Source organism: Pipra filicauda, unplaced genomic scaffold (assembly GCF_003945595.2).
Source record: "Pipra filicauda isolate LSUMZ 115617 unplaced genomic scaffold, ASM394559v2 scaffold384_size681814_pilon, whole genome shotgun sequence".
Classification (NCBI taxonomy): domain Eukaryota; kingdom Metazoa; phylum Chordata; class Aves; order Passeriformes; family Pipridae; genus Pipra; species Pipra filicauda.
In genome coordinates, this window is record NW_024104514.1 from 293458 (window position 1) to 318061 (window position 24604).

At 52.5% G+C, this 24604-nt stretch overlaps 2 protein-coding genes across 2 annotated transcripts; both read left to right on the plus strand.

The window, feature by feature from the left end:
* The first annotated feature begins 40 nt into the window (after positions 1 to 40).
* BAIAP2L2 (BAR/IMD domain containing adaptor protein 2 like 2) lies at positions 41 to 12025 on the plus strand. Its single transcript, XM_027715325.2, has 15 exons — positions 41 to 79; positions 1347 to 1394; positions 2366 to 2441; positions 2739 to 2825; positions 3907 to 3968; positions 4281 to 4352; positions 4950 to 5066; positions 5458 to 5604; positions 6064 to 6216; positions 6552 to 6690; positions 7488 to 7713; positions 8635 to 8706; positions 9042 to 9222; positions 11059 to 11099; positions 11900 to 12025. The coding sequence occupies exons 1-15, from the start codon at positions 41 to 43 to the stop codon at positions 11973 to 11975; spliced, it is 1536 nt and encodes a 511-aa protein (XP_027571126.2). The 3' UTR covers positions 11976 to 12025.
* Positions 12026 to 16065: 4040 nt separating this feature from the next.
* On the plus strand, positions 16066 to 22831 carry SLC16A8 (solute carrier family 16 member 8). Its single transcript, XM_027715308.2, has 5 exons — positions 16066 to 16103; positions 17494 to 17797; positions 18299 to 18442; positions 18983 to 19846; positions 22066 to 22831. The coding sequence occupies exons 2-5, from the start codon at positions 17569 to 17571 to the stop codon at positions 22458 to 22460; spliced, it is 1632 nt and encodes a 543-aa protein (XP_027571109.2). The 5' UTR covers positions 16066 to 16103; positions 17494 to 17568; the 3' UTR covers positions 22461 to 22831.
* Positions 22832 to 24604: the final 1773 nt, after the last annotated feature.

The window sequence follows — 24604 nt, forward strand, 5'->3', positions numbered from 1 at the left end:
CAAGTGGTGCACAACCCAGTTGCTCACCACCTGCTGACCAATGCCCAGCTCATCCCCAAGAAGTGATCGAGCCCTCCAGGTAAATCCCCCAGTTTATATACTGGACATGATGTTCTATGGCATGGAAAATCCCTTTGGCTCCTTCAGATTAGCTGTCCTGGCTGTGCTCCTCCCAAGGGTCCTGTGCAGCTCCTCACTGTCAGAACATGGGAAACTGGAAAGTCCTTGGCTTAGAGTAAGCCACTACTTAGCAACAACTACAACACTGGTGTGTTATCAACATTATTCTCATACCAAGTCCAACACACAGCACTGTACTGGCTACTGGGGAGAAAATTAACCCAGTCCCAGCCAGAGTCAGGGCAGCTCAGGGTGAGGGCCCTGTGAGCTGCTCAGCTGTTGTGTCCTTGGTCTGGAAACCAGAGGAGCATCCCTGCTCCCCTGCTGGCAGTAGATGTTGGGGAGTGCAGGGGCTGTGGGCTGTGTGACCCAGTCTGCATCCTCAGCTCCTCAGCTGCCTGAGCCAGGCTGTGACATGGAGACCTTCAGGCCTGTCCTGAGCAAACAGTTGTGAGCCTTTTGCCTGCTGCTCTGGACTGGGATGGGTGCTGCCAGGGGAGGCTCTGACTGGGCTTTGCTTTGTCCTTCTCTGCCAGGTGTGTGCCAGGAGCACTTGCAATGGCAGTGCCAGTCCCAGCTCACCAGACATGAAAACTGGGAAAGGGTTCAGACAGAAGCCTGTTCCTGCTGTTAGGGAATCTCTGAGACTGGGTGTGGGAGGGAGCCTGGTTAGAGATAATAGTGGGCAGGGAAGAGTTTACATTTGTTTTGAGCTTTCCTTGCATTCTTCCTGCCTGCTGCTATTTGCTGCCTGCCATTGCAAGCTGATGGGGATCTCCTGACTCCCAAGGTGTCCGCATGAGAGAGACCTGAGGATGCTGCACTAGCACAGCAGGGCTGGACAAGCCACCTCCGAGCAGTGGCAGTGACGGAGGCAGCGAACCGGCAGGCAGCCGGCCCTGCAGGTGTCAGGACAGGGAGAGCTGGGTACCAAGCTGGCAATCAATAATGCAAGGAGGCGGTCACATGTCCTTACTGGCTGTCACAGGATTCCTCTCTCCCCAGAGTCTAGTTACTTCCAGAGATCAAGTTCCAGTCTCTTGGCTGGTGAATTATTAAACTCCATCAGTGCTCCCTTTGTACCACATCTGTGTCTTCCTGCTGTCCTTTCTTGCCAGTGACGGGCTCTTTCCATCCAGCTGGCTGTGCAGAAGCAGAGCCCTCCAGGCCATTATAGCACCTGGTACTCTCCTTTGCTCCTTGCTTCTCCGTGGGAAAGGGAATAGGCTCCAGAGATGGATCTGTCCTACAGATCCACCATCTCCATCTATAAGGTGAGTGCTGGCATCAAAGACTGCTCCTGTTGGCGTAGGGGAGACGTATGGGTGGGAGAAGAGCTGTTTTCTGCCAAAGGCTCTCTTGGGTGGACAGCTGAGGGCTGAATCCCTTTGCAGGCAGAACTCCAGCAGCTCCTGTGGGCTCTGAGCTGTGTTTGTGAGCAGATGGCTGGCAGGAGGAGATGATGGTGTGGGTCCTAGAGGCAGATTCGGGAAGGAATTGCGCAACCAGGGTGGTTGGGGCATGGAGCATGAAGGGTGAACCACCTTGGTTACTGGTAGGAAGAAGTTCGATCGGCTGTTTTCCCCCTCACTGGAAAGAGCTGTCTGATCTTTATAAATGTTTCCTTGCACACTTTAGTGATGAATCAAGGTGATGGGGGCTGGCAGAAGGGGGAATTGCTTATTTGAATCTCTGGTCTTCTCTGTAGTCAATGAACACCTTTGATAAATACAACAAATAAAAGCGGAAAGGCTGGTGTGAAGCAGTCTATCCCTTCTCTTACTAAGCTCCTGAGTCTGGCAGTGCACCACATCCTGGCCAGGAAAGAGTTGTGTTCGTGCCTAGATAATAAACAGTGGCTCTCACCCTGGCCAGCTCTGGGATGAGGGGAAAGGCTGTTCAGATCCCCTTGCACTTACTCCCCTGCCTGCAATGGGTGTAGGACCTTGGGAGAAAGCCATATTCAGTCAGGCAACCCCTTGGCTCTGCAGTGGGCTACCTTGCCCTCTGGCACTGCTCCTCTCCTGGCTGGCTTCCTCTCCTGGAAGACTAAGGACAGCCAAAATTCCTAGCCACCTCCACTGCAGGGAGCTGACTTTGTGCTCGGCTGTACATCCCCACAGCCAGCCTGTGCTGTGGCTGGGGGAGCTCTCATCCAGCCAAACTGCAGCAAGGGGGCATCAGCTTGCTGAAGTCTCTGTGGTGTGGGGAAGAACAGCATTAACGTGCTTCTGCCTGACCACAGAGTATCCTGGAGCAGTTCAACCCTGCGCTGGAGAACCTGGTGTACCTGGGGAACAACTACCTGCGTGCCTTCCACGGTGAGTGGGGTCCCGCCCAGCCAGGGCTCCAGACCATACTGCTGCATCCATCCTGGGCATCTTCTGTGCTGTCACCCAGGACAGGGTTGCTGATCTGCCACCTCTGACATGTCCTGAGCTGCTCTTAAGTACTCTTCTACTCCAGGACCTGCTGCTGATGGGGAGAGATGGGGTGCCGTTGCCTATAGGCGACGTACCAGGGAGTGGCTGTTCTGTGTGCTGCTTGCTGGAGCTGGTGATGATGGGAAGGCAGGCCAGACCCTTATCTCCCTCCTCTCTCCTCTTCTCTCCTCACAGCATTATCCAAAGCAGCTGAAGTGTACTTTAAGGCAATTGAGAAGATTGGGGAGCAAGCTCTGCAGAGCTCCACCTCACACATGCTGGGTAAGGCTCTCCTGCACACCATACTCTGTCCTGTGATGAGCCACAGTTAGGTTTTTTTGGCCTTCTCCCTTAGCTGGTCTCTTTCCAGGAATAGAGGGAAGAAAGATAGCTCCTCTAAATGGTCTCACCACACCAGGCCCTGTCCAGGTGCTGAGAGTCAAATTTATTGTTTGTCCTTGAATATCTCTCACAGTCTCTGTATCTCTCTGAGATCAATGACTGAGCCCACCTCTTGGGATGGACCTCCAATGATGGGCCTCTTATGGAAACCAGTCCTTGTTGAGTCCTCCTTCCCTGAGAGATGAAATTTTCGTCAGGGAGGAACCATTTTCTTCCTCCTTGCAGGTGTGGGGGGAAAAGCTGGAGAGCATGCACTGACAACAGCTGATGAGGTCTTGTCCTCCTGAGCCTGCAACCAGGTGGAATGGCAGCTTGGGGCTGAGGGGCTTACACTCAGCAGTGCAAATAACTCTGCAGCCTAGTGGCGACTGCTGAAAATGTGCTCAGGGAACTGCCTACTGCTGAACATTTTAGTGAAAAGCTTCCAGCAGATGTGTCCCTTCTGCAGACTCCTGTTGTCATATGCACCTCCCAGCTAGCTCCTCTGCTCCCTGTTGTCAGTCTCTTCCTTTCCTGTTTTCATAATACTGACACCGGTGAAGCAGGACCATGCGCAGCATCAGCAGCAGGTCTGTGGCTGTTTTCCCATAGGGCAGCCACAACTGTGCACAGCAGCTGGGGTGCCACTGGCATTAGAAATGGCACCTGTAGGGCCTATGGCAAAGCAGAAACCCACTGCCCAGAGCCCATGGCAGAGGCGAGGCTGCCTGCTGGCACCTGGTGCCAAAAGAGAACACTGGTCCCACCACTTAGTGGGCTGGAGCAACCCTGTGTTGTCAGTGCCTGGGGAGGAAGGCTACCACGCTCTCTCAGGGTGCAGAGAGCAGTGCTTTGCGATATCTCTTGGACTTTCATACCTGTGTTTCATCAGCCTGAGTTGCATCATGCTGGTCTGCCTCCTTGGGCACACAGGGAAATGGCCGCAGGATTTTTAAACCTTCTCCTGTCTTTTTCCTTGAAGGTGAAATTCTTATGCAGATGTCTGATATGCAGAGGTTACTGAGCTCTGATTTGGAGGTTGTGGTGAGTGGTTTTCCTGAGGGCTGGTGGAGGTGGGAAATAAAGGCACTTCCTTAAGCACAGCTTATCAGCATTTATTGCATTCACCTGCCCTCATATGAGCCCGCAGGCAGATGCCTGCCTCCCTGCTATCCCACGTGACAGAGGAGTGTTACAGAGCTGCCACTGCAGCTGGCGTGGCAGAGCCTGGCAGGTGCATCCAGGTGGCAAGGGAGTCTCTGGCACAGCAAGTTTTATGAGCCACCCCTCACCACAGTGCATGCAACACCCCGCTTGCTGAAGGGACAAGAGTGATGGCTCCTTCACCTCTTTCAGGCTCAGACCTTTCACGTGGACCTGCTGCAGCACATGGAGAAGAACAGCAAAATGGATGTGCAGTTCATCAGTGTGAGTGATGAACTCCCTTCTCCTTCTCAGCCCTCCTTGTTTTCTTCTCCCATCTACCCAAGGGTTTTTGCTTGAGCACTTGAAGTGTTTCCTTGACTTTTCTCAGGAGGAGTTGGGGTGGCTTTTCTTCTCCCATCATGGAACAAACTCCTCTTGTTTGGCTGATGATGGAGAGCTGAAGAGGGCAGGTGACTGTTCTTTCCATAGTGGGAATTGCCAAATGCTTCAGTGGGGCTGAGAGACTTGGCATCCCAATAGCAGAGTTCCCAGCTTTCCCAAATCACAGCCTCTGCATAGCTGTGGGTCCTCTGCCATTATGGCCCAGCTGGCCATGTTGGTAGGTAGTGTCATGGAGGGAGATAGAGGCCTGGGGCAGCTGGGTGCCAGTTCTTGCTCCTGAGGTCTTGAGGTTCATCAACACTCTGAGGCCATTCAAAATGAAAAGAAAGGTAAAGAAAGACTTTTTATAAGAGGTCCAGGTGAAGCCTGATTTCAGGGGGACTCAGATGTATGACCACGCATCAGAGCAGAACCCTTGTTGCTTCACAGTGTGTCTGGGTCTCTGGTTCCTCACTGAGCCTGGTTTCTCCCTGGCAGGAGAGCCAGAAGCACTATGAGCTGGAGTACCAGCGCAGAGCCACCAACCTGGATAAGTGCATGGCAGAGCTGTGGAGAATGGAGAGGGCTCGTGATAAAAACACACGGGAGATGAAGGTAAGCAGTGATTCCAGGAAGAGGAGCTGGAAAAAAGAACTGGATGATTTCTGTGGAGCCAGGGCTGATTTTTCAGTTACCTTAGCCACAGAGTTGCCAATATGCAAAAGGCAGCAGGTTTATCTGTAAAGTAGGAAACTCCTATTCCACAGGGTGCTACTGACCTGTGGTACTCACTCCTGCCAAGCCTTTTCCTCACTTAGGAAGCCTCAGTGTGCAAGGACTTAATCCCTGGCACTCTGCTCTATCTCCTCTGTGGTGCTCCAGCACTGCAAGTGAACTGGGAAGCTCATTGACATGATGACTCCTTTCAACCCTTCCCATGCAATGTGTGAGCCCACTCTGCTGGATTTTCACTGATCCCTTCCTCCCTTTTTTCCCTGTGGTGCAGGAGAATGTGATGCGACTGCGCTCAGAGATGCAGGTGTTCGTCGCTGAGAGCCAGAGAGAGGCTGAGCTGGAGGAGAAACGCCGCTACCGCTTCTTGGCTGAAAAGCACCAGATGCTCTACAACACTCTCCTCCAGTTTTACAGCAGGGTATGGCCCTGACATGTGGGGGAGCAGAGCTTGGGAGCAGGCAGTGGGGCTGGAGAGGGAGCATGTGGGTAGAGGGAGCCAGGGCTGAGCTGCCCCTTGGGTGAAGGCAGCATCTGTGCATGGACTGGGCAGGAAACTCTATTTCCTTTCTTGCTGTGAGATTCAGGCTGCCTGTATTAGGCTGGGAGAACATGGCTGGGGCTGAGGATGGTGCTGACACAGGGTTAGTTGGGTGTGTGAGTGATGGAGGAGAGAAGGGTGATGTGTTTGTAGCAGTGTCATTTGTACCCCAGGATCTCTGCCATCCTGAAAATTCACTCCTGTAGGATACTGTTTGGCTATTCCCACAAATCTAACTGTGGGAGGACCTGTTCCTAATTTAACACATGTGTCAGCCCTAGGGTCCCTTTGTAGCTGTTCTACCCTGTCCATCACTCCCTCTTTTCTCTTTCTGCCCAGGCTCGGGGTATGATCCAGAACAAGGCACCACGATGGAAGGAGCAGCTGGAGGCCAGCCGCAACCCCTCAAACAGCCACTCACAGGGTCTGCTCGCAGCCTCCCACGGCCAGGGGTATCCATCAGGACGGCTCACACCCACTCACCTTGAGATGGTGAGGCGCCCACAGCTTCACCTTGTTTGATGCACTATTGGAACAGGTTGCCCAGAGAAGTGGTGGATGCCCCATCAAGGTCAGGCTGGAGAGGGCTCTGAGAAACCCGATCTAGTCAAAGATGTCCCTGCTTATTGAAGGGGGTTGGACTAGATGGCCATGGTACTTGCTGCCTTGCCCAGCTTCCATGGCCTTTCCTGGCCAAGCATGAGTATGGGCTGCAATGGGGGAATGTGCTATGTTTGGCTTTCTGAGTGGAACTTCAGATCCTCAGAGCATCATCTGCCTCACACAGCCCCTGTAGATGTGTATTCAGCCTCCTTTCCTTCCAACAGCCCCAGAGACCCCTCGGGGACTTTGCCTCTTCTGTGACTGGCAGTAGATCCAGCATCTTCTCTCCAGACCCTCCAGAAATGAGACTGTCTCCTCAGCCGGAGTCTCCCAGGCAGCCACTGAGGAGGACACCATCAGCCAGTATGACCCATATCTGGGAGCAGTGTTGTGGGGAGACATAGGAGTTGGACCTCTCTGGGAAGAGGGTTGGGTTTGGGAAGGGACTACCACTCTGTCAGACCACCAGTCCTCAGCCACATTCCTGGGCATGGTAAGAGCAGAGTGCTGGGAGATGGAGAGGGCAAGGCTGAAATAGAAGGTGAGCTCAGCCTTCAGGGCAGGGTCCATCCAGGGCAAGGCCAGGATTCCTGGCTGGCTGTATGAAGTGGGGGACCCACAGATGTGCAATTTTCAAGGCTCCTTGGACCATAAGAGCTGGCTCTTGCTGGAGTTCCATTTTAGTAAAGCACCTTCCCTCATGCTACAGATTTAATATTAGCTTGCCCTATGAAACCCAGCCACTTGCCTCATGACACACCTGCTTTTCCTTCTGGAGAGATTTCAGCTTTAAGTGTTTAAAAAAGTAAAAAGGGGCAGGGGGAGATAAAAATTACCCAAATAGTCAGTAGCTCTAGCAGGGTCAGGAAGAGGACTGTCAGGCAGGGCATCAGCCGTGGCGTGCAGTGTCTATGTTCTAGACATTTGGCAGAAGAGGACACAGTGCAAAGCAAATGGTTTTGACTTCAGTTGATTTTCTCCTGCAAGATGCTTACCATTCTTTGCCCATGCTATGCCCTGTTCTCTCCCTGAGAGAAAGCCCATCTACTCCTCCTCTAGAGCAATTACTTGCCTGGGGAAGCACTGGTCCCTTTGAGGCAGTGTGGGTCTTACAGGAGGATGCCAAACTCCAGCCAGACTCCTTGGATGCCTCCCTGCAGGTTTGCTCCCTACAGGCCGTACTTCCCGTTCGGGTTCCTTCAGCAAGGCCAGCAGTGGCAGCGAGGGCAGGAAGAGGAGTGGCATGGCAAAAGTGCAGGCTATCGTGCCCCACGCCACGGGTGCCAACCGGACTCTGCTACGGTTTGACCCCGGGGATGTCATCACGGTGCTGATGCCGGATGCACAGAATGGATGGCTGTATGGAAAACTGGAGGGCTCGTCCACGTATGTGACTCTGATGCTGTAACTTGGCCTGATGCAGGCTTGTTGGGTCTGGAGCTGGGGGGGTTAAGCCCAAAATTATCATCCATCCTCCCCTCCTGGTGTGGCCTGGGCACTATGTCTCTCACCCACCATCTCAGTGGGACATCACTATGTCCTCAGGAATGGGGGCTCTCCAAGCCAAGGAGATGGGGTGGGGCAGGGCTAGCATAGATGAGCTGTCTGAGGAAGCTCCAGGGGCTTTGAGGAAGAGTCAGGGATGCAGTGACCCTCCTCCTGGCTTGCATGACTGAGTGACTCCTGTCATGGGATCCAGCTCAGGGCCATGAACTGCTGGAGTTACCTGAGAGGCCTTAGCTCACACTGCAACTGCTGCCACAGCCTCCAGCACAGGCAGGACATGGAAACTGCTGCACCCAGCGCTTACTGAATTACTCCCTGTGGCACTGCCGGCCAACATGTGTGTGGAAAGCCTGCCCCATTTCACGTGGGATCCCTGCACCAGGCTCTGCAGGAATGCTCAACCTCAGATATGAGATGAACAAGAGCAATGCCTCTCTTCATGAGGGGGGTTTCTGGAGTGGAGTTGATGCAAAATCCCAGGAAGAGTTTTCCACAGCTTCCTTGTGATTAGTTAGTTGGAGTGTCTCTTCCTGTATTGTGACAACACTGCTCCCAGGAGCACAGATTTTGCACAGCCCCTGAGATAAGCAATTCCTGTTCCAAGCTCAAGGTCTATCTCAGAATAACACCGTGCCCCACCTACAGGTGAAAGAAGTTCAGGAGCCCTGTCACACATGGTAGTGTCAGCAGTGGCTTGGTTGATATGTGGGATGGGTGTAGATCAGGAGTGCTGGGCAGCTGGATCTGAAGAACCACAGACCATGGTTTCCTGGGCCTCATATGTCTGTTTCTGTGCCCTAGGTGTGGCTGGTTCCCTGAAGCTTATGTCAAGCCTCTGGAGGATGCGCGGGAGATGGAAGAGCCAGACACCAGGTAATAGGAGGGCAATTGGCCAGGCAGGAGGTGGAGTGGCTCCTGACACATCAGTATATGCCAGTGGGGTAATTGTTTAGGGTGTGCCCCATGGAGAGCTGCAGGGCTCCCATGCTGGAACACCTGCCAAGAGTCTCATTACGCCCTGAGATCTCACAGGCTTCCCCAGGTGGCTCTTCCATCATGTGCAATGTCTTCTCAAAGGTGCTTGTGAGTGGGCCAGTCCAAGCCACGTGTATTTCCTCCAGAGGCATCCCGTGTTGTGGCTAGCACCGGTGGTACTCCCTATTCCTTGCTCTTTGACTCCTACCCCACTGTCTTCTCCTCTTGCTCAGGTCTTTCCCACTGCGAAGCAGTCACAGTATGGATGACATCCTGGACCGTCCCAGCACTCCCTCCTCTAGCAATTACTGGCCTGCTGCTGCCCAGCCCAGTGTGCCGAACCCACCTCCCCTCTCGGTGGGCGCCAGCAGTCACCAGAGTGGGGCAGTCACCCCAGTCAGTTCTGGCTCCAAGGTGAGTGCAGGAGGAGTGACTGGTGGGTGTGTATGGAGTGGGCCACACTGACTTTCATCCTCCAAGGCACACCTTTTCTGCTCTGCCTGGTAGAGAGAGAAAATCACCTTCCAGATGTTGGTGAAGGACCTGCTCCCTTCCTGAGTTAAGGGGTCTTATTAGCACCAGCCTTTCTCACCCAGTCTGTTCGCATGTCACCATGTCCTGATGACCCCTGCCAGCTAGCCTTGTGTGTGCAGATCCTCAGTGCCTGGCTTTGCTCCCACAGCAGACTGCATTTCCGCCCCTGCCTTTCTCATTTCTCTCTCTTTTTGCTCACCAGGGACCCTTCAGTTCGGTCCTTTTCTCCATGACTTCCCAGCCTGATTTCTGGTGGCTCCAGGGCAGCACCTCTTTCTGCTAAGAGTAGGACCATGGAGTGATCAGGCTGGGCTGGGAGTGGGTGACCAGCTAACAGAGATGCCATCCTTCATCTCCCTTCAGAGAATGGAGAGGAGTTTCATAGGGCTCCTCTATAAGTTCAGGCAAGCATTGAGTTAATGTCACAGCTGGGATTGGGAAAGGCTGGGAGTAAAGGATGAGGGCACAGCCATTTTTGAGAACCTCAGAACAAGTTATATGCAACCTATGGTTTATGGATGGCACACTAAGAAGGAAACCCTCCACTTAACACTACCTCCAGTTGTGAGGAATTAACTGGGGAGAACAAAGTTAAAGACAACTAAATGTGAGGACCTGAGAGGGGGAAGAAGGGTGCTGCCCATGGTCTCATGGAGGACTGGGAAACTTCGTCTCTGATCCCTGGTTCCAGGCCAGTGCAAGGTTGCAAACAATTGGGTTGCTCAATGATCTGAAACCCACAACATTTAATTACTCTTTTTTTCTCCTTTGTGTCCTGCTCTGTGGTTTCAGGTAGCCTCAGGCTTCACAACACTGGGGAACAGACTTGGCAGCCTCTCTGTCCCTCTGGGTCACTGGTTTTCATCCAGTCCTGGAGCTTGGGTGTGGGGATAGACCTGGGATTGAGCAATGAAGTGTGTGGAGCATTTGAAGTGGCATGGCAGAGTGCTTGAGCCGCATTAGAAGTTTGGAAAGAGTCAGCCTTGCTTTAAACATATGCCTGAGACATCCCCCAGTTGAGCCACAAGCAAATGGGTGTGCATTTGACTTTGCAACTGGATCACAGATAGACACATGTGGCTTCCTTGTCTGCCACCAGCTACAGAAAGTGGTGTACTTTAGCAGGCCAGTTGCCACTGATCCCTCACTATCTACTGACCAAGAATAAGGGCCACAGGGCATAGATCCATCTTTCTTTATCGGGTTTGTCCACATTTAAGCAATATGTGGTGTAGGGTAGGGAGGTACAGTTCTTGAGTTCCCCGTGGATGCAGGAAGCATGCGAGGGCACTGACGATAAACTCTTTGCCAGGGTGTGTGGGCAGCATGAGGGGGGCATCTCTGGCTGTGCTGGCAGGGTGAAATGTAGCTCAGACTGTCACTGTTTGCTGTGCTCTTCAGACAAGGCACTTTGGGGATCTGAACTGTCTCCTTTCTTCCCTAAGACAAAGGGAGGTGTCCTAGGGGAATAAGGAACCTCTGGTGTAGGGACAACCCCCCACCACAAAATTCAGGTTCTTTTCTTAGCAGGGAATTTGTGGGCTTTCGCAAAGCTTGAATGAATAAGGAGTCAGAACCCTGTTAATAGGACTTGGGCTCCTAACTCACTGGAAGTGTTTTGTCAAATCTTCCTCTGTGTGCTGTGTCTCCTGCCCCACTTTTCTGTCTCCATTCCCTGTACCAGATTGCTCACTACTGCTTTTCTTTTCACTGCAGAAATCAGGAGTATTTGACCAGCCCCCTGAACTCTTCCCACGGTGAGTGAGATGTGAAGCTCTGCTATGGAATCCTCAGACAAGGGGAGCATTATTACAGTGCTATTACTATTTAGTCTTTTGGGTTATCAAATGTGGGAGGAACAAGGAGGTGTCTGGAGGAAAGCAATGCATAGCCTGCCTTCCAGGACAGGAGGCAGAGGTGGTCCATTCTGGCCTCTGCTGACTGGAAAGGCTCTATCCTAACTCTGACAAAATGAGGTAGGCTTGAGCACCCTGAGCATGTGTTCAGACCTGTGTACTCTCTCCCATCCATTTTGCAAGAGCCACAATAGCAGCTCACAGCCTGAGCGTGGAGCTACATGACTGGGGAGCTCTGCCAGCTTGGGAAAGGGCTGAGGCATAAGGCTTTTAGTTTTGATGAGTCAGGTCTGTGGAGATCAGACTTGCCATAAATCCCTGCTTTCCTTCCCCCTGCAGTTGGGTTGGTGTCTTCATGTTTCTGGCATGGTACTGTGGCCTTTTTCTGCTCCCTGGCTCCTTTTCTGGAGGGTCAGGGGGCTACAAGTAGAGAGTGCTATTGGGAGGGACAGCTATGTGCTAATGTCTCCTCTTCATCCTATGGAAGGGGGAGGGTGAGAAGCCCAAGGAGAACCACATGGGAACTTGCAGCAGGGTGTGTTAAGGAGGGCGAAAACATACTCAGCAAACAGCTTTACCGCACTCTCCCTGGCATGGAGGTGACTGCCTGGCAGGACTAATAACCTTTGCTTGGTCAGAAGGATCCCTGCATAGCATTTTGCACATTTTTTCATGGTTACCTGTTTCCTTTCCCTTTCCAGAGGTACCAACCCCTTTGCCACAGTCAAGCTGCGTCCCACAGTCACCAATGACCGCTCAGCACCCATCATTCGATGAGGCAGGGTTGCAGATATTGAAGAATTTCAGCAGAGAAGGAGGAAGAGGACAAGGACTACACAAGGACTGCCCAGCTGGGCAGCAACCTAGTGCTACCACTCATGGAGTGACCTCTCTTTTCCTCTCCCTTACCTCTGGGACACTGGGACCTGTCTCACCTGGGTTTCTGGTGTGCTTTAGCCAGCAGAAGATCCCTGCTGCTCTTTTTGGACTGATCCTCGTCCCCCCTCCCCATGTGGTGTTACTGTACTTGAGTGGGAAAAGTCTGGTTTTACAAGTGTTGGTGGCCTGGGAGAGGGGATGCTGTTGGTCTGGGAGGTGGGGGATGGATGGGTAAGAACATCTGCAGCACAGGGCACTGCTATTTTAATATTGAAGGTGAAGCTTTGCTAGCCCTGCTGTGGGCAGAGAAGGACTCTCACCAAACAGTTCCTTTGCTACCGGAAGAATGAACCCCAAAAGGAGGAGGCTACAAGGTTTCCGGTGACATGGTCTGGCTGACGGGGTTTGTATTTAGCTCCTTTGGCAACCATGTCCTTTTGTAGCAGCACCTGCCCCTTCTCATCCCCAGGGCAGCCCCTTGCCTTGCTAAGCAGCCCTGGGGCAAGGCAGGAGAGGGTGACAATGTCCAGCACTGCTGCTGTGCTCCCTCCCTCACCGTCCTGTGGAAAATATGTAGGTTTTTTTAAATAAAATTGAGAACATGGCTTGTGTAGCCATTCCAGCACCTGACAGAATGCAGGAGGAGGAGGATGGGTGGTGCCCACCAGCACTGGGGCCATGACAGCTGCCCATGGTCATGGCATTGGACACTGCAGTGCTGTAGCTCCAGATGGGGCAGCTGCCAGTCCAGGGGTCCAGAGTGGATGTGGAGGGCACCAGCAGGGCTGCACTACGCACTGCACCAACAGCTGCCCCTTGGGCCCCCCTGGCTGTTGTGCCACTGGATGGCAGCAAGGCCCCACTTCCCGGCTGCCACGTGTGGGCAGGCGTGTCCTCCCTGGGAGGCCATCTGCTCCTCGCCCACCCCGCCGCTGCTCAGTGCAGGGGGAAATGCTCCCCTGGGACCTGTGGGGGCCTCACAAGCCTGGGAATACCCTATGTGTGCTGGGGGAGCCCTCACGGGAGAGGCAGCGTGAGCGAGGGAGAGAGCAGGAGCAATGGCCAAGGCTTAGCCGATTAGCCTTATTAATAGACATTAAACCCCAGCCGTGAGTGCTGCCAAGTTCCTGCAGCCCCCCCGCTGAGAGGCTGAGGAGGTTTACAGCCCAAGCCTTTCCCTCCCCAAAACACCAGCTGAAGTGAGCCCCAGCCCCCTCCCTGGAAGTAAATGGGTTCCCCCACAGTTGCCAGATGTTCTTCGTAAGGCAGCCGCTGAGGGGGGTGTTTTGGAGGGGATTATTGAGATGCCAGGAGTGAGCTGGATCAGGTAGTTTGAGCCATGGCTGGCGGTGCACCTTGTCTTCCATTTCTGCTGGGCACATGCCCTGCCAAACCTCTTCAGCTCTTCTTCATCCTTCTGGCTGGCAGTTGAGGAAGTGGTGGGATGCTTCAAAAGCAGCACCTTCCCCCACTTTGCCCCTTATTGAAGCATGAGCCCATGCTCTCATCCTCCGCTGCCCCCTCCCCAGCACTCTCACTCCTGGCTTGGTCCATCAGCAACACCCCCCACCCTCACTCTGCTTCTGCCTGACTTGATCACTCTGAATCTGGCCCTGCCAGCCTGCCCCACTCTGCTGGGGGAAAGGCAAGGAGCCCCTGGGCAGCAGGATTACCAAGGGATTCGGGCTGCGGCAGGCAGCCACCTCGTCCCCATTGGCTGGAAAAGCCTCTTAAAAGTGCAGAAGTGCTTTCTGCCCGCTCAGCACCTGCTGGTCTCTGCCGACCTGAAACCATAAGCAGCTGCTGACCCACATCCACATTGGGAGTGCCATAGGGCACTACTTGCACGCACAGTAGGCAAGGGGGTCCCCCACACAGAGCATCCTCCCAGATTGGCCACAGGCAGCTTTGCTGGGCATCATTGGAACTGGAGGAAAGCAGGCTGAGAACGGGATTAGCTGTCTTGTGAGGACATATCTGCCCTGAAGGAAGAAGTGGAGCAAAAGAGACTGCTCAACAGGTGCTAGATTCCTGTAGGCCCACCATTCCTGTGCCCACCATGGAGCAAAGATCCAGCAGGACCATCTAACCAGGTATCTTCATCTAGAGCTGGGAAGTGCCAGCCAGAGGGAGAAGGAAACACTGCTGACGGGTCTGCCCAGCCCTTGGAGGCTCAGCTTGTCAGGAGGTCATCGCTTCATTGCACAGGTCAGTGGTGTGGGGAAATGCTTGCATCCTCGCTCTGACAGCCTTTGGGACAGCTTCACCTAGGCCTGCACTTATTTAATCCTCTAAGAAATGCTTTCCCAGAGCATTTCCCAGTCTGTAGGCTGGGGAGACTGGTGGCATGAACTGTGGCCCATGCACTTGATAAACAGACCCCCCCACCCCATCCGTACTGTGTGGAGGTACTAAGAGCCATCCTAGCATTTTTGTGGATCCTCCTGGATGCAGCTTGTCTGGCACAGTGGGGCTTTGCTGGGCACCATCCTGCACTGGCTGCACTGTGCTCTATGTGTGTCCAGGGACCGGCAGCCACGTCTCAACTTGCTGTGGTCTTCTTCCTCCTAACCTGGGCTTGTGACTTCTGGTGCTGGCGCACGTCTTCTCCTTGCACCCACTTTAGCAAGCTCTGTGGCAGTGCCAGCTCTGTGGTGCACTGGAAAGGATAGGTGTCTTGCTGATGAGCTTTTAGGTGCATGTGAACTTATGCATGATATTTTTACCTGTGAATAAAGCTCCTTAACTAAAGAGAAAATGATAGCAAGCTGTAGAGTGCACAAAGGCAGGTGCAGGGTACCTGGTGTGTCCACTGTGTGCAGCCGTGAGCTGAAAAGCATATGTGTTGTGTTAGGAACAAGGCAGCTCTGAACTGCCTGGCTCAGCACTGGGATAAATCTCCAGCAGAGGTGTACTACAGCATATTGGCCTTGGAGGCATCTCCACAGGTGAGCTCCTCTGTTGCACTTCAACTTTTTCAGCCAACATACAGCTGCAGGCAGGTAAAAACGCTTTAATCCTTTGCTGTACAGTTGTGTAGCACTAAGCAAGTGGCTCCTGTGGAAGTACCCATCCAGCTCCAAACTCAACAGCACTGATGGATATTTGTCTATCCTGCTCTTCAAAATGAGACGCCGTGAACTCATCATTGACAGGCGATGCTACAGAAATCTCTGAAGAGCATGTCACAGACAGACAAATATTTTCTTGCTAGGAAGCTGGTGGAGGGCTGCGGGTTTCAGGGAAAGATGAATAGCAGTGGTTTGATTCATTTGATTTGTGATGTGGGGTGCGATCAAGAAGAGTGAGGCTGGGAGAGGGGCTTGGATAAAAAGTGTCAGGGTGCATTTGGTGGTTTGGCAGTCACTCTTATTTGAAGTAGCTACGTGCAGCACATAGTGCAGTGGTGGAGCACCAGCAGTGATTGAGAAATCAGTGTGCTTTGGCAGCAGGTCACCTTTTGTACAACCGGATCTAGTTTATCAGTCAAGTGGAGCTGGGAGACGAACAGCAGGCAGGTAATGGCAGAAGCTGAGGAGACTGTTCAGTCTGGTTGTCAGGGTGCCAGTGATCCAGAAAACACTGGGAAGGGTGTGAGGGGGGAGTTGGAGGTACGGGTATGGTATGGGAGTATGGGTAGCTGGAGAGCGTATAATTATTCTTTTCTTCCTTGTAATTATTCTTTGCCTTAAAAATGTCCTTATAGCACTGTATTCTCAGTTCATGCCTTTGTCCCTTGCCACAGTCTCTGAGATCTGGGATGGGAGGGAGAGACTGAAGTAGCCTGTGCCAGCCCCTGTTGTTCAGCCTGAGAGCTGCAAGGATATGGCTATCTAGAAGAGTTGCCCCAGTCCATGCTCAGAGCCAGATTCTACTCCATTTTTTTATGGCTGATGGGGTCCTGAAAGTTTGGGGAACTTTGGTGACAGGTATGTGGGTGCTGCACTGAATAACCACCTCTGTGTTTTCAGGAGAAGGGCCTCCTGCGGAGGGGAAGGAGGGATACAGCTGAAAGTGGCTGATAGGGTAGGTTTACCTCTTGCCAAGCAAGGGCCCTTTATGTGGCTCTGCCCCAGCTTTTGCCCTCCACACTTTTGTCTAAAGGATTTGCACTTGTTTGACATGCAGAGCAACAGCAGCTATGGGAATCAGATCAAGTTGTCCCCATTGCTGGGAGGACACTAAAAACAGGTACTTCCTGAGAAATGCACCCAGATCCAAAAGTACCAGGTTCTAGCCATGTGTGTCGCATCCACAGGACAGTCCTTGTCCCCTTAGTAGTCTCTAGTTGATGTGTGACTGCTGGCATTTCCCACGACTGCCAGTGCCAAGGGATGGCGACATTGCTGCTATCTCATAGTCCTTCAGCCAAGGGAGCTGGGGAGGAGGGAGGACCCATGTTGGAAGTGTACTGCCAGAAAGATGGTGACGATAGAAGACAAAATGGACCCAAAAAGCCCAGCTCATGCATGGAGAATGCTTGTTTGATCTTACTCAGGAGCATCTATAATCAAAGTCCAGTGATGGTTTTGCATACAGGTGTGAAAATAAGCCTGAATGACCAAGAAACTGAGGCCAATGGTGCTGGAAGGGGCATGGCAGAGACCTGGTACCTAAGGGAGAAATGAAAAACATACCCACAGCAGCCAGCTGGAGTGAAATTCCTGGGCAGCTTAAGAGCCCCGAGAGCAACTCACAAGACATCCCCTTTAATTCCCTCCTTCGCCCCACTTAGGCTTTGTTCCGGCCCCTCCGTGTAGGTACAGAGCCCTAATCTCTCTGGCATGCAAATAACCACCGGTTTTCTGTTCTCTCCCCCTTCACCTATTTCGAAAATCTGGCCCCTGGCAGCGGGGAAGCGAGGGCAAAGGAGAGTGCTGTGCACCGGGGCCTCCTAGAGGAAAGTACAATGGGCTTAATGGATCTCCTTGCCTCACTGCTGGAGGTTTCTGCAGCAGGGCAGGTCCAGGAGGGCTCCCAGCTGGAGCAGACCAGCATGGGAGAGGCTCAAAGGAAGATTTTGGGAACCAAAAGGGTTCACATTGCTGGTCTTCACCTCACACCACCTGCAGGCAAGGCTGGATATGGAGCAAGTGGGGTGCTGCAGATCCTAATGCCACATCAGATGCAGCTCTCCAGGCTCAGCTGGGAGTTGTGACAGTGCTCAGCTGTGCCTGGCTGGAGGTTATGGAGCTGTGGGCTGCCCCAGGCTCAGGGGGAGCTTCCCACCTTTGCCCAGCTGAGGCATGACCTTGCACCCAGAATTAATCCTGCCTTGCCTGGCAGGATGAAGGTGCAAAGAGCTGATGTGGTCCCTCTGGGGAGGCTCTCAGAGCTTGGAGATGGTGGGCATGGAGACAAACCTTGTAGTAAATGTTTGCCTGCTCTGTTTTTCTCTTTTCTTCTTTTCTTTCAGCCCCTGCAGATTTTCTCTCTCTCTCTCTGTTGCCCTACTTCCTTCCTTCCCGCCTTTCCCTTCCTAGGCTAGACGATGGGGAGACCTGACCCAGAGGAAGGGCAGCTCCCAGCTCCTGTGAAGCCCCCGGATGGTGGCTGGGGCTGGATTGTGCTCTTTGGCTGCTTTGTGATCACCGGCTTCTCCTATGCCTTCCCAAAAGCCGTCAGTGTCTACTTCAAGGAGCTCATGAAAGATTTCCATGTTGGCTACAGTGACACAGCCTGGATCTCCTCCATCATGCTGGCCATGCTCTATGGAACAGGTGATGCTTGGACACACTTCCCCCTCCCCAGCTTGTGCCTTCCCTACTCTGCCATGGGCTCAGACCATGTCCCCATGGACCCTTCTCATGCTCACTGGCCTGGTCATGAACCAAGATGCAGAATACAATTGTCCCATCACTTCTCTTCTAGAAGTGTGCTGCATTTCATGTCCCTGTTTCCTCTGCCCCAGAAGACCTCAGGGGTCACCCCACCTGCCTCTTAGACAGTTGTTTGCTTCCACTGCTGAAGTGTTGTCCCTATCACACCATACTCCTCTTGTTCCCAGGGAACAGGGGTCTGAAGGCAGAGAAAAGCAGAAGTCTCCACACCACAGCCTCTCTCCCTTGGCCAGGCCCCTTGGATGTATATCTAAGCAGCCAAGTAGTGATCTCCATCATTACTGTTTCATCTTCCTCAAGTGCCCTGCTTGAGCTACCTGCCGTTTCCCAGTTGTCCTGTCTCCTTCTGGTCTCCTACTCTTCTCTTCTTCTTCCTTCTAGGACCAGTATGCAGCATCATGGTGAACCAGTTTGGCTGCCGGCCCGTGATGCTCATTGGCGGGCTGCTCGCTTCTGCTGGGATGATCCTGGCATCTTTTACCACCAATATCATTGAGCTTTATCTGACAGCTGGTGTGCTGACAGGTGAGAGTCCCAGGAGTTGATGGGGGACAACACAGACTTACCTGGGGAAGAGCCAAGATCATGTTGTATTTCCCTTTAGCATTGCCATGTCTAGCATCAAGTCTCCCCTCACCTATTGGCACATGCTAGGGGAAGCATCTAGTCCTGAATGTTGCACTTGTGAGGGATTCATCTGCTGGATCTAAACAGGCAGGGCCTGTGGTTGAGGGGACAGAGACAGGAGAAATGTAAGTGGTGCTCAGCAAACTGGGGTGGTGTCAGTATATAGTGGAAGGGGAGAGAGGCAAAGCTCCTGTGTAAGGCGCAGGTCCTGCCTAAACATGGCCACAGTCACCTGATTCAAACACACTTCAGGCTGGTTTGGCCTGTCTTCTGCAGGGGCAACCCACCAATACGAAGGCACAGAGGCTTGTGAGGAACACATTCATGCCATCATGGCACTTCAGACTAGGATAGTCTGAGGGGAGTTTTCAGCTTGTTGCAAACCACACTCATGTTCTTGCACTCCCTGTCTCCCTCCTGGTTCTCACTTTCATGTAGGTCTGGGTATGGCGTTGAACTTCCAGCCCTCACTGATCATGCTGGGCACCTACTTTGACAAGCGTCGGCCTCTTGCCAATGGACTGGCTGCTGCTGGGAGCCCTGTCTTCCTTTCTTCCCTCTCTCCACTGGGGCAGGTGCTGCTGGAGAAGTTTGGTTGGCGAGGAGGGTTCCTTATCATGGGGGGCCTTCTGCTTAACTGCTGCACTTGTGGGGCAGTTATGAGACCCCTGGATATGGGCATGAAGCGGAAGATGGGGAAAGCTCAGGACAAATATGAAGCCAAGGAGATGCTGCCCATAGGAGGGAAATCAGAGGAGGGAATCAGCACCACTGATGGAACCAAGAAAGCCAAGAAAGCCAAGAAAAAGCCCAAGAAAGGAAAGAAGCTTCTGGATTTTAGTATCTTTTCCAACCGAGGGTTTATCATTTACACTATTTCAAAGTTCATCCTGGTCTTGGGCCTCTTTGTGCCCCCCATATTGCTGGTCAACTACGCCAAGGACACAGGTGTACCAGACACAGAGGCTGCATTCTTGCTCTCCATCATTGGTTTCATAGACATCTTTGCCCGCCCAGCCTGTGGCATGGTGGCAGGGCTGAAGTGGGTCCGCCCGCATGTGGCGTATCTGTTCAGCTTCTCTATGCTCTTCAATGGCTTGACGGACATCTGCAGTGCCAGGGCTAGCAACTACACAGGGCTGGTCATCTTCTGTGTCTTTTTTGGCATCTCTTATGGCATGGTGGGGGCACTGCAGTTCGAGGTGCTGATGGCCATCGTTGGCTCCCAGAAGTTCTCCAGTGCCATCGGGCTGGTCCTACTTATTGAGGCTTTTGCTGTGCTCATCGGTCCACCCTCTGCAGGTAGGTCTTCTGCTGCAAAACAAAGGTGATTCATCTGGCTGCCATTCCACAGTATTGCAGGTATTGGGCATGGACACACTATTTTGAAGAAAGACCTTATTTCTCAACTTTAAATTTCCTCTGGAAGCTGAGAGCTGATCTCTGCCTTCATTGCCAATGTTGCATAAAATCACGTTATGGACAGGGTCAGGCACATGCTGCAGGCAAACCTTTGAGAGTCTTCATCAGGACAAAGCAGGGGTCTTTCAAATTCGCCGTGTGTCTACAGCCTTTTAGTTGGTACTGTAAATAGCAGTGTCAATTTGTGATGGCCCCAATCCCACGACACAGGTGTTTTGGTGTCAATCAAGTCAAAACAGTTTGTACAGCCCCCTGAGGCATTTGCTGTTACTTTTTTTTAAGAGGATTAAACACCCACAGCTTTTCAGCCTGTCTAGTCTAGGTCACAGTTCCTGGTAAGGTCTGTGCCCCACAAACTGCCCATAAACTGTTGAATGGAGAGACCCTTCACCCAAAAGGTTGGTATAGGTTAATGTTAAGTGTCTGATTAGGTCTAAGAAAGCCAAATCATGCCAAAGGCTTATTTCCAAATGAAGTGCAGTTTCCTGCATGTGTGATTTGTGGGGAAGAGTCAGGGACAAGACCATGGGCAAATCCCTAGGCAGGAACTACTCCATTGCTTCCCACACTCCCTTCCTTCAGCTGTTACACATGGGCTAAAGCCCATCAATGAAGACCTCAGTGTGAAAGGTCTATATCCCAGCACATATCACCAGTTATGAGCAAAACCTGCCCTCAGTAACTCCACCCAGCTCTCAGGTAAAATTGGTGGCCAAGAGAAGACCCTCTTAATGCTAACAATAATTCATGTCTTACCTTATAAGCCGTGGGGCATTTGGCAGTCCCAGGCCAGGGAGGGTCTAGAAATAAGTGTCTTGGAGTCATCTGTAGAGAGATCATAGGGGGAGAGGAGGATTTAACAATGCCTTGCTCAAAGGAGCAAGGCACACCAGTGAGTGGTGACAGGGGACATCCCTCAGCCCTCCTGCCTCAGTTCAGCTGTGCCTTGGTACTGTGCGCACACACACTGGGATGCAGACTGTGCAGGGTCACTGAAGAATGGTGTTGGGAGCAGCCAGATTGTGGTTCCCACCTTCCTTGCTTCTGCAGCACCCTCCTGGTGCAGGAAGCTCGACTGTGCTGACAAACCTGATGGTTTGGACTTGGGGGGAGCAGGACTCGGGGGGAGCAGGACTCAGGGGGAACAGTGCTCGGCTGGGAGAAGGGGGTTGAACAAAGTGGCTTTGTTTGGTGTAATCCTCCTGAGCTGCTTCCCGGTGGGGCTGAGGGAGTTTGGCACAGGATAAGCTGCACACACACACACGCGCACACACACACACACACACACACACACACACAAGCCCCCTTGTGCACGCAGGCTCCTCACTCACCATCTGGCCTGGGTGAAGAGGGGCACATTCACCTGGGGGGAGGATTTGCCACATGCCTCCCATGACTGCTCCAGGAGGCACCTCAGCATGTCCTGGGGCTGGTTTCAGGTCATGCACTGTAGTGCAGCAGGGACTGGGGATCACATGCACAGTCAGGAGCACGCAGGATTGGGGTGAAGTCTGCAGTCCCATGGCCACATCCTGACTGCAGTAGGGCAGCTGCTGAGGCTCCCCAGCACCAAAGACTGGGAACCCTCCCTCCATTGCCAGCCCCAGTGCATTCAGAAGATACACTGAGAACATTTCTTTGGCAGAGAAATCATCAGGTGTGGGCCAATCAAAGGGATTTCTCTGCCCAAGAGAAGTTTCTTCTTTCCTTCAGAATGTTTTCCAGATGTAATAGCTTAAGAAATAGCAATGCCTCCCAAATTTTCTTTTCTGAGACTTGACCAGCCAAGTCATGAGAGGCTTTGCTCACCTTGGCAAGAAGAAGGTGGCCCACCATGGTGTGAGACCATAACATCAGTGTGTCACAATTAATTAAGCTTCTTCAAACATGGGAAAACACCATCCCTGCACTCTTATGGAACTCTCCCTGGTGGTACAGTGCGGCTCTTGCCCAGGGTGATTTTTAGACATTCAGGCTTCTTGCTCTTCATTGAGGAATGGGTCCTCAGCCAAATGCAGGTGCTGCCCACCTGTGCTGGGCTGTCTGTGCAGAAGTGTGTGGGCTGAAGCTGACCCTCTCATTTTCTCTCCAACTACCAGGCCGCCTGGTCGATGCTCTCAAGAACTATGAGGTGATCTTCTACCTGGCAGGCTCAGAGGTGGTGCTCTCTGCTCTCTTCCTGGCCGTCGCCAGCTACTGCTGCCTGAATCGAGGGAAGAAGAAGGAGCCTCCCCCAGAGAACAACCCCTCTGCGGGAGGTGGGAGTGACACCGAGGAAGCAGAGTCCGATGTGCAGGAAGCCGAGGAGCACAGCAGTGACAACCACCAGCCAGCCCACAGCACTGACAACACCGTGGTGGCAGCCAACGAGGAGGCCAACCATGTGGCAGAGGAGCAGAGTGGGGAGGGAGGCGGGTGTCCTGCGGGGGACAGGGAGGTGTTGGCACGAGACGGCTGCAGTGCTGACCAGACGGTGGAGAGGGACAGTTTCTAGCCAGGGCAGGGGAACAGGGATGTGTAAAACTGGCCTTGTTTGCATGCACCTCAGCATGGGAGGGTAGGTGGAATATGGGGAGGAGAAAGCTGGGACAAAGGCAGATGTAAGAAGTAAGAGGGAGAGGTATAATAGCTGGTCCTTAAGTACATACGTCCACACACCTACCCAGTGATACATCTACTTGCATCTTGCACTCATGCTGGTACAACACAGGCTCAAAGCAGCCCAAACACCAAAAAGAAAAAAAATAATCTTTCCTCACTTTCAAACCAGCCCTGGAGAAAGTCTTCTGAAGAGGCTGCCAAGGACTCTCCTTTTCCTTCTGCATTGTCACAATACTGAACACAAACAATTAGAGACTCTTTGTAATCAGATCTGGTATGCTTTGTTCTGGTGTCAGTGTTTCCTTCACCCCGTTTCCAATCGTTGGGATAGCGTCGGTCTCACTGGCAGTGGGTTTAGGAGGTGGTGTAATTCATAGCTATTACCTGGGCCACCTCCAGCTGCCGCCAGCACGGGGGTAGACACCACGTTCTCTGCAGTATCTCCCTTGGGTGCTGCCAAATCGGGGGCCACCAGCTCCGACCACATCTGTCTGGTGCACCTTTTGTGGATGGTAAAGTTGGGGCAGTGACACATGATACTGCTTTTCCAAGCAGTGAAGTGCTGTGCTAGAGGCTGCTGCTGAGGTGTAAGGAAAAGATATCTAAGAAAAGCTAATGCCATTAGGTGTGCAGCCACAATACAGAGCCTTGCTGACAGGAATAGCACCAAGCCAGCTTTATCTAGGCTCAAGTGAGTCCTATTGACGTGTGAAGGGAACAACTTGGCCCCTATGGGGGTGGGGGTTTCAGGGCAGGTAAATAACGGTGTCCCAAGTGATTATCCACTGAGTAGGAATGGCACCAGATGTGCCTGTGTTTTCCTTTTAAATAGAGAAAACCCCCTTACATAAAGGAATCAAAGGTAAAGCGGGAGGACAAGCCCCAGCCCCTGGGTGCCACTAAAGAGAGTGTTGGAGCACGTGGTAAGGCAGGCATGACCCTCTCACCCCCCACTGCAGTGGTGGATTCAGAGAGGACAACCTTCCCTGGCATGCTTAAACCACTTCTAATCTGCTTTAAGGACTGGATCTTTTATAAACACCCCTGACCAAAGCTCTTTCTTCCGGTTTCCTGAACTGCTTCACCTCAGAGACCCTGGGGAGAACCTGTGACCACAACGAGGGATCAAAAACTAAGCAGAGGGCTACAGGGAAGGCAGCTCATGGGGCCATCAAAAGAGATGTTTCATTCCACACCAGACTGACTGCAAATTAATTGGTAATTGGCCAAACCTGCAGGACCCATAAAGCCATTTAAACACAGCAGGAGCACGAAGGAAAGGGTTTCATTATAGATGCTCCCAAGGAAAGAGCAGTAAATGATAAACAAAATAAAGCTGTTGAAGAATGTCAGTTTAAGAAGAGACAGAAGAACTGGAAATTGGAGGGGAGAAGGTAAACCCCATGGGGCTGTACCCTGCCCCACCTTGGGTAACACTACTGTTAGATCTGATTTTGAGCCAGTCATAGTGGTGACTTTGGGCTTTATCCTATTCAAACTCACTTAGAAATATTGCAAATCAAGTAGTACCATGATAAACCCCAGACGCAAAGCCCTATGAGAATGAGAGCAGCAGTAAGAGTGATGGGGTCCTGTAGGCCTTCATTCACTGCTTTGCAAGTTTGTTCTCCCTCCCCACAAGGTAAGATCCATGTTTCTGTTCCACCAAGTTGCTCTGCAGCTCTTTCCCCAGCCATCCCGAACCCCTGTCCCCCAGGCTGCATTTCCCTTATTCACTAGTGCCTCCTCCAAGAAGGAGCTCACAACTTCCCAGAGATCCAAGGTCCACAGCATGAAAACAACTGCCCTTGTCAGCAAGGCAGGTTGCTAGAACAAGGTCCCCTCTGTTTCCTTGTCACCAGTCAACATTTCCCACTAAGCCTCCTGCTCTTAAATCTTCTCTCAAAAGCACATAGAAGTCCTTAGGGTATCAGATCCCACTACAGATGGTGCTGCAAGATTCCCAGAACTCTTTCTAAAATCCTGGCTATGCTGCCTTCCACTTTGCCTTGCTGGCTTTTAGACAGGCTCTGCTGA

Coding starts and splice junctions, on each gene's coding strand:
- BAIAP2L2 (XM_027715325.2), top strand. CDS start 41: ATGCCCAGCTCATCCCCAAGAAGTGATCGAGCCCTCCAG. Junction 2,442..2,738: donor CTACCTGCGTGCCTTCCACG/GTGAGTGGGGTC, acceptor CTCTCCTCACAG/CATTATCCAAAGCAGCTGAA. Junction 3,969..4,280: donor GCTCTGATTTGGAGGTTGTG/GTGAGTGGTTTT, acceptor CACCTCTTTCAG/GCTCAGACCTTTCACGTGGA.
- SLC16A8 (XM_027715308.2), top strand. CDS start 17,569: ATGGGGAGACCTGACCCAGAGGAAGGGCAGCTCCCAGCTCCTGTGAAG. Junction 18,443..18,982: donor GACAGCTGGTGTGCTGACAG/GTGAGAGTCCCA, acceptor ACTTTCATGTAG/GTCTGGGTATGGCGTTGAAC. Junction 19,847..22,065: donor CATCGGTCCACCCTCTGCAG/GTAGGTCTTCTG, acceptor TCCAACTACCAG/GCCGCCTGGTCGATGCTCTC.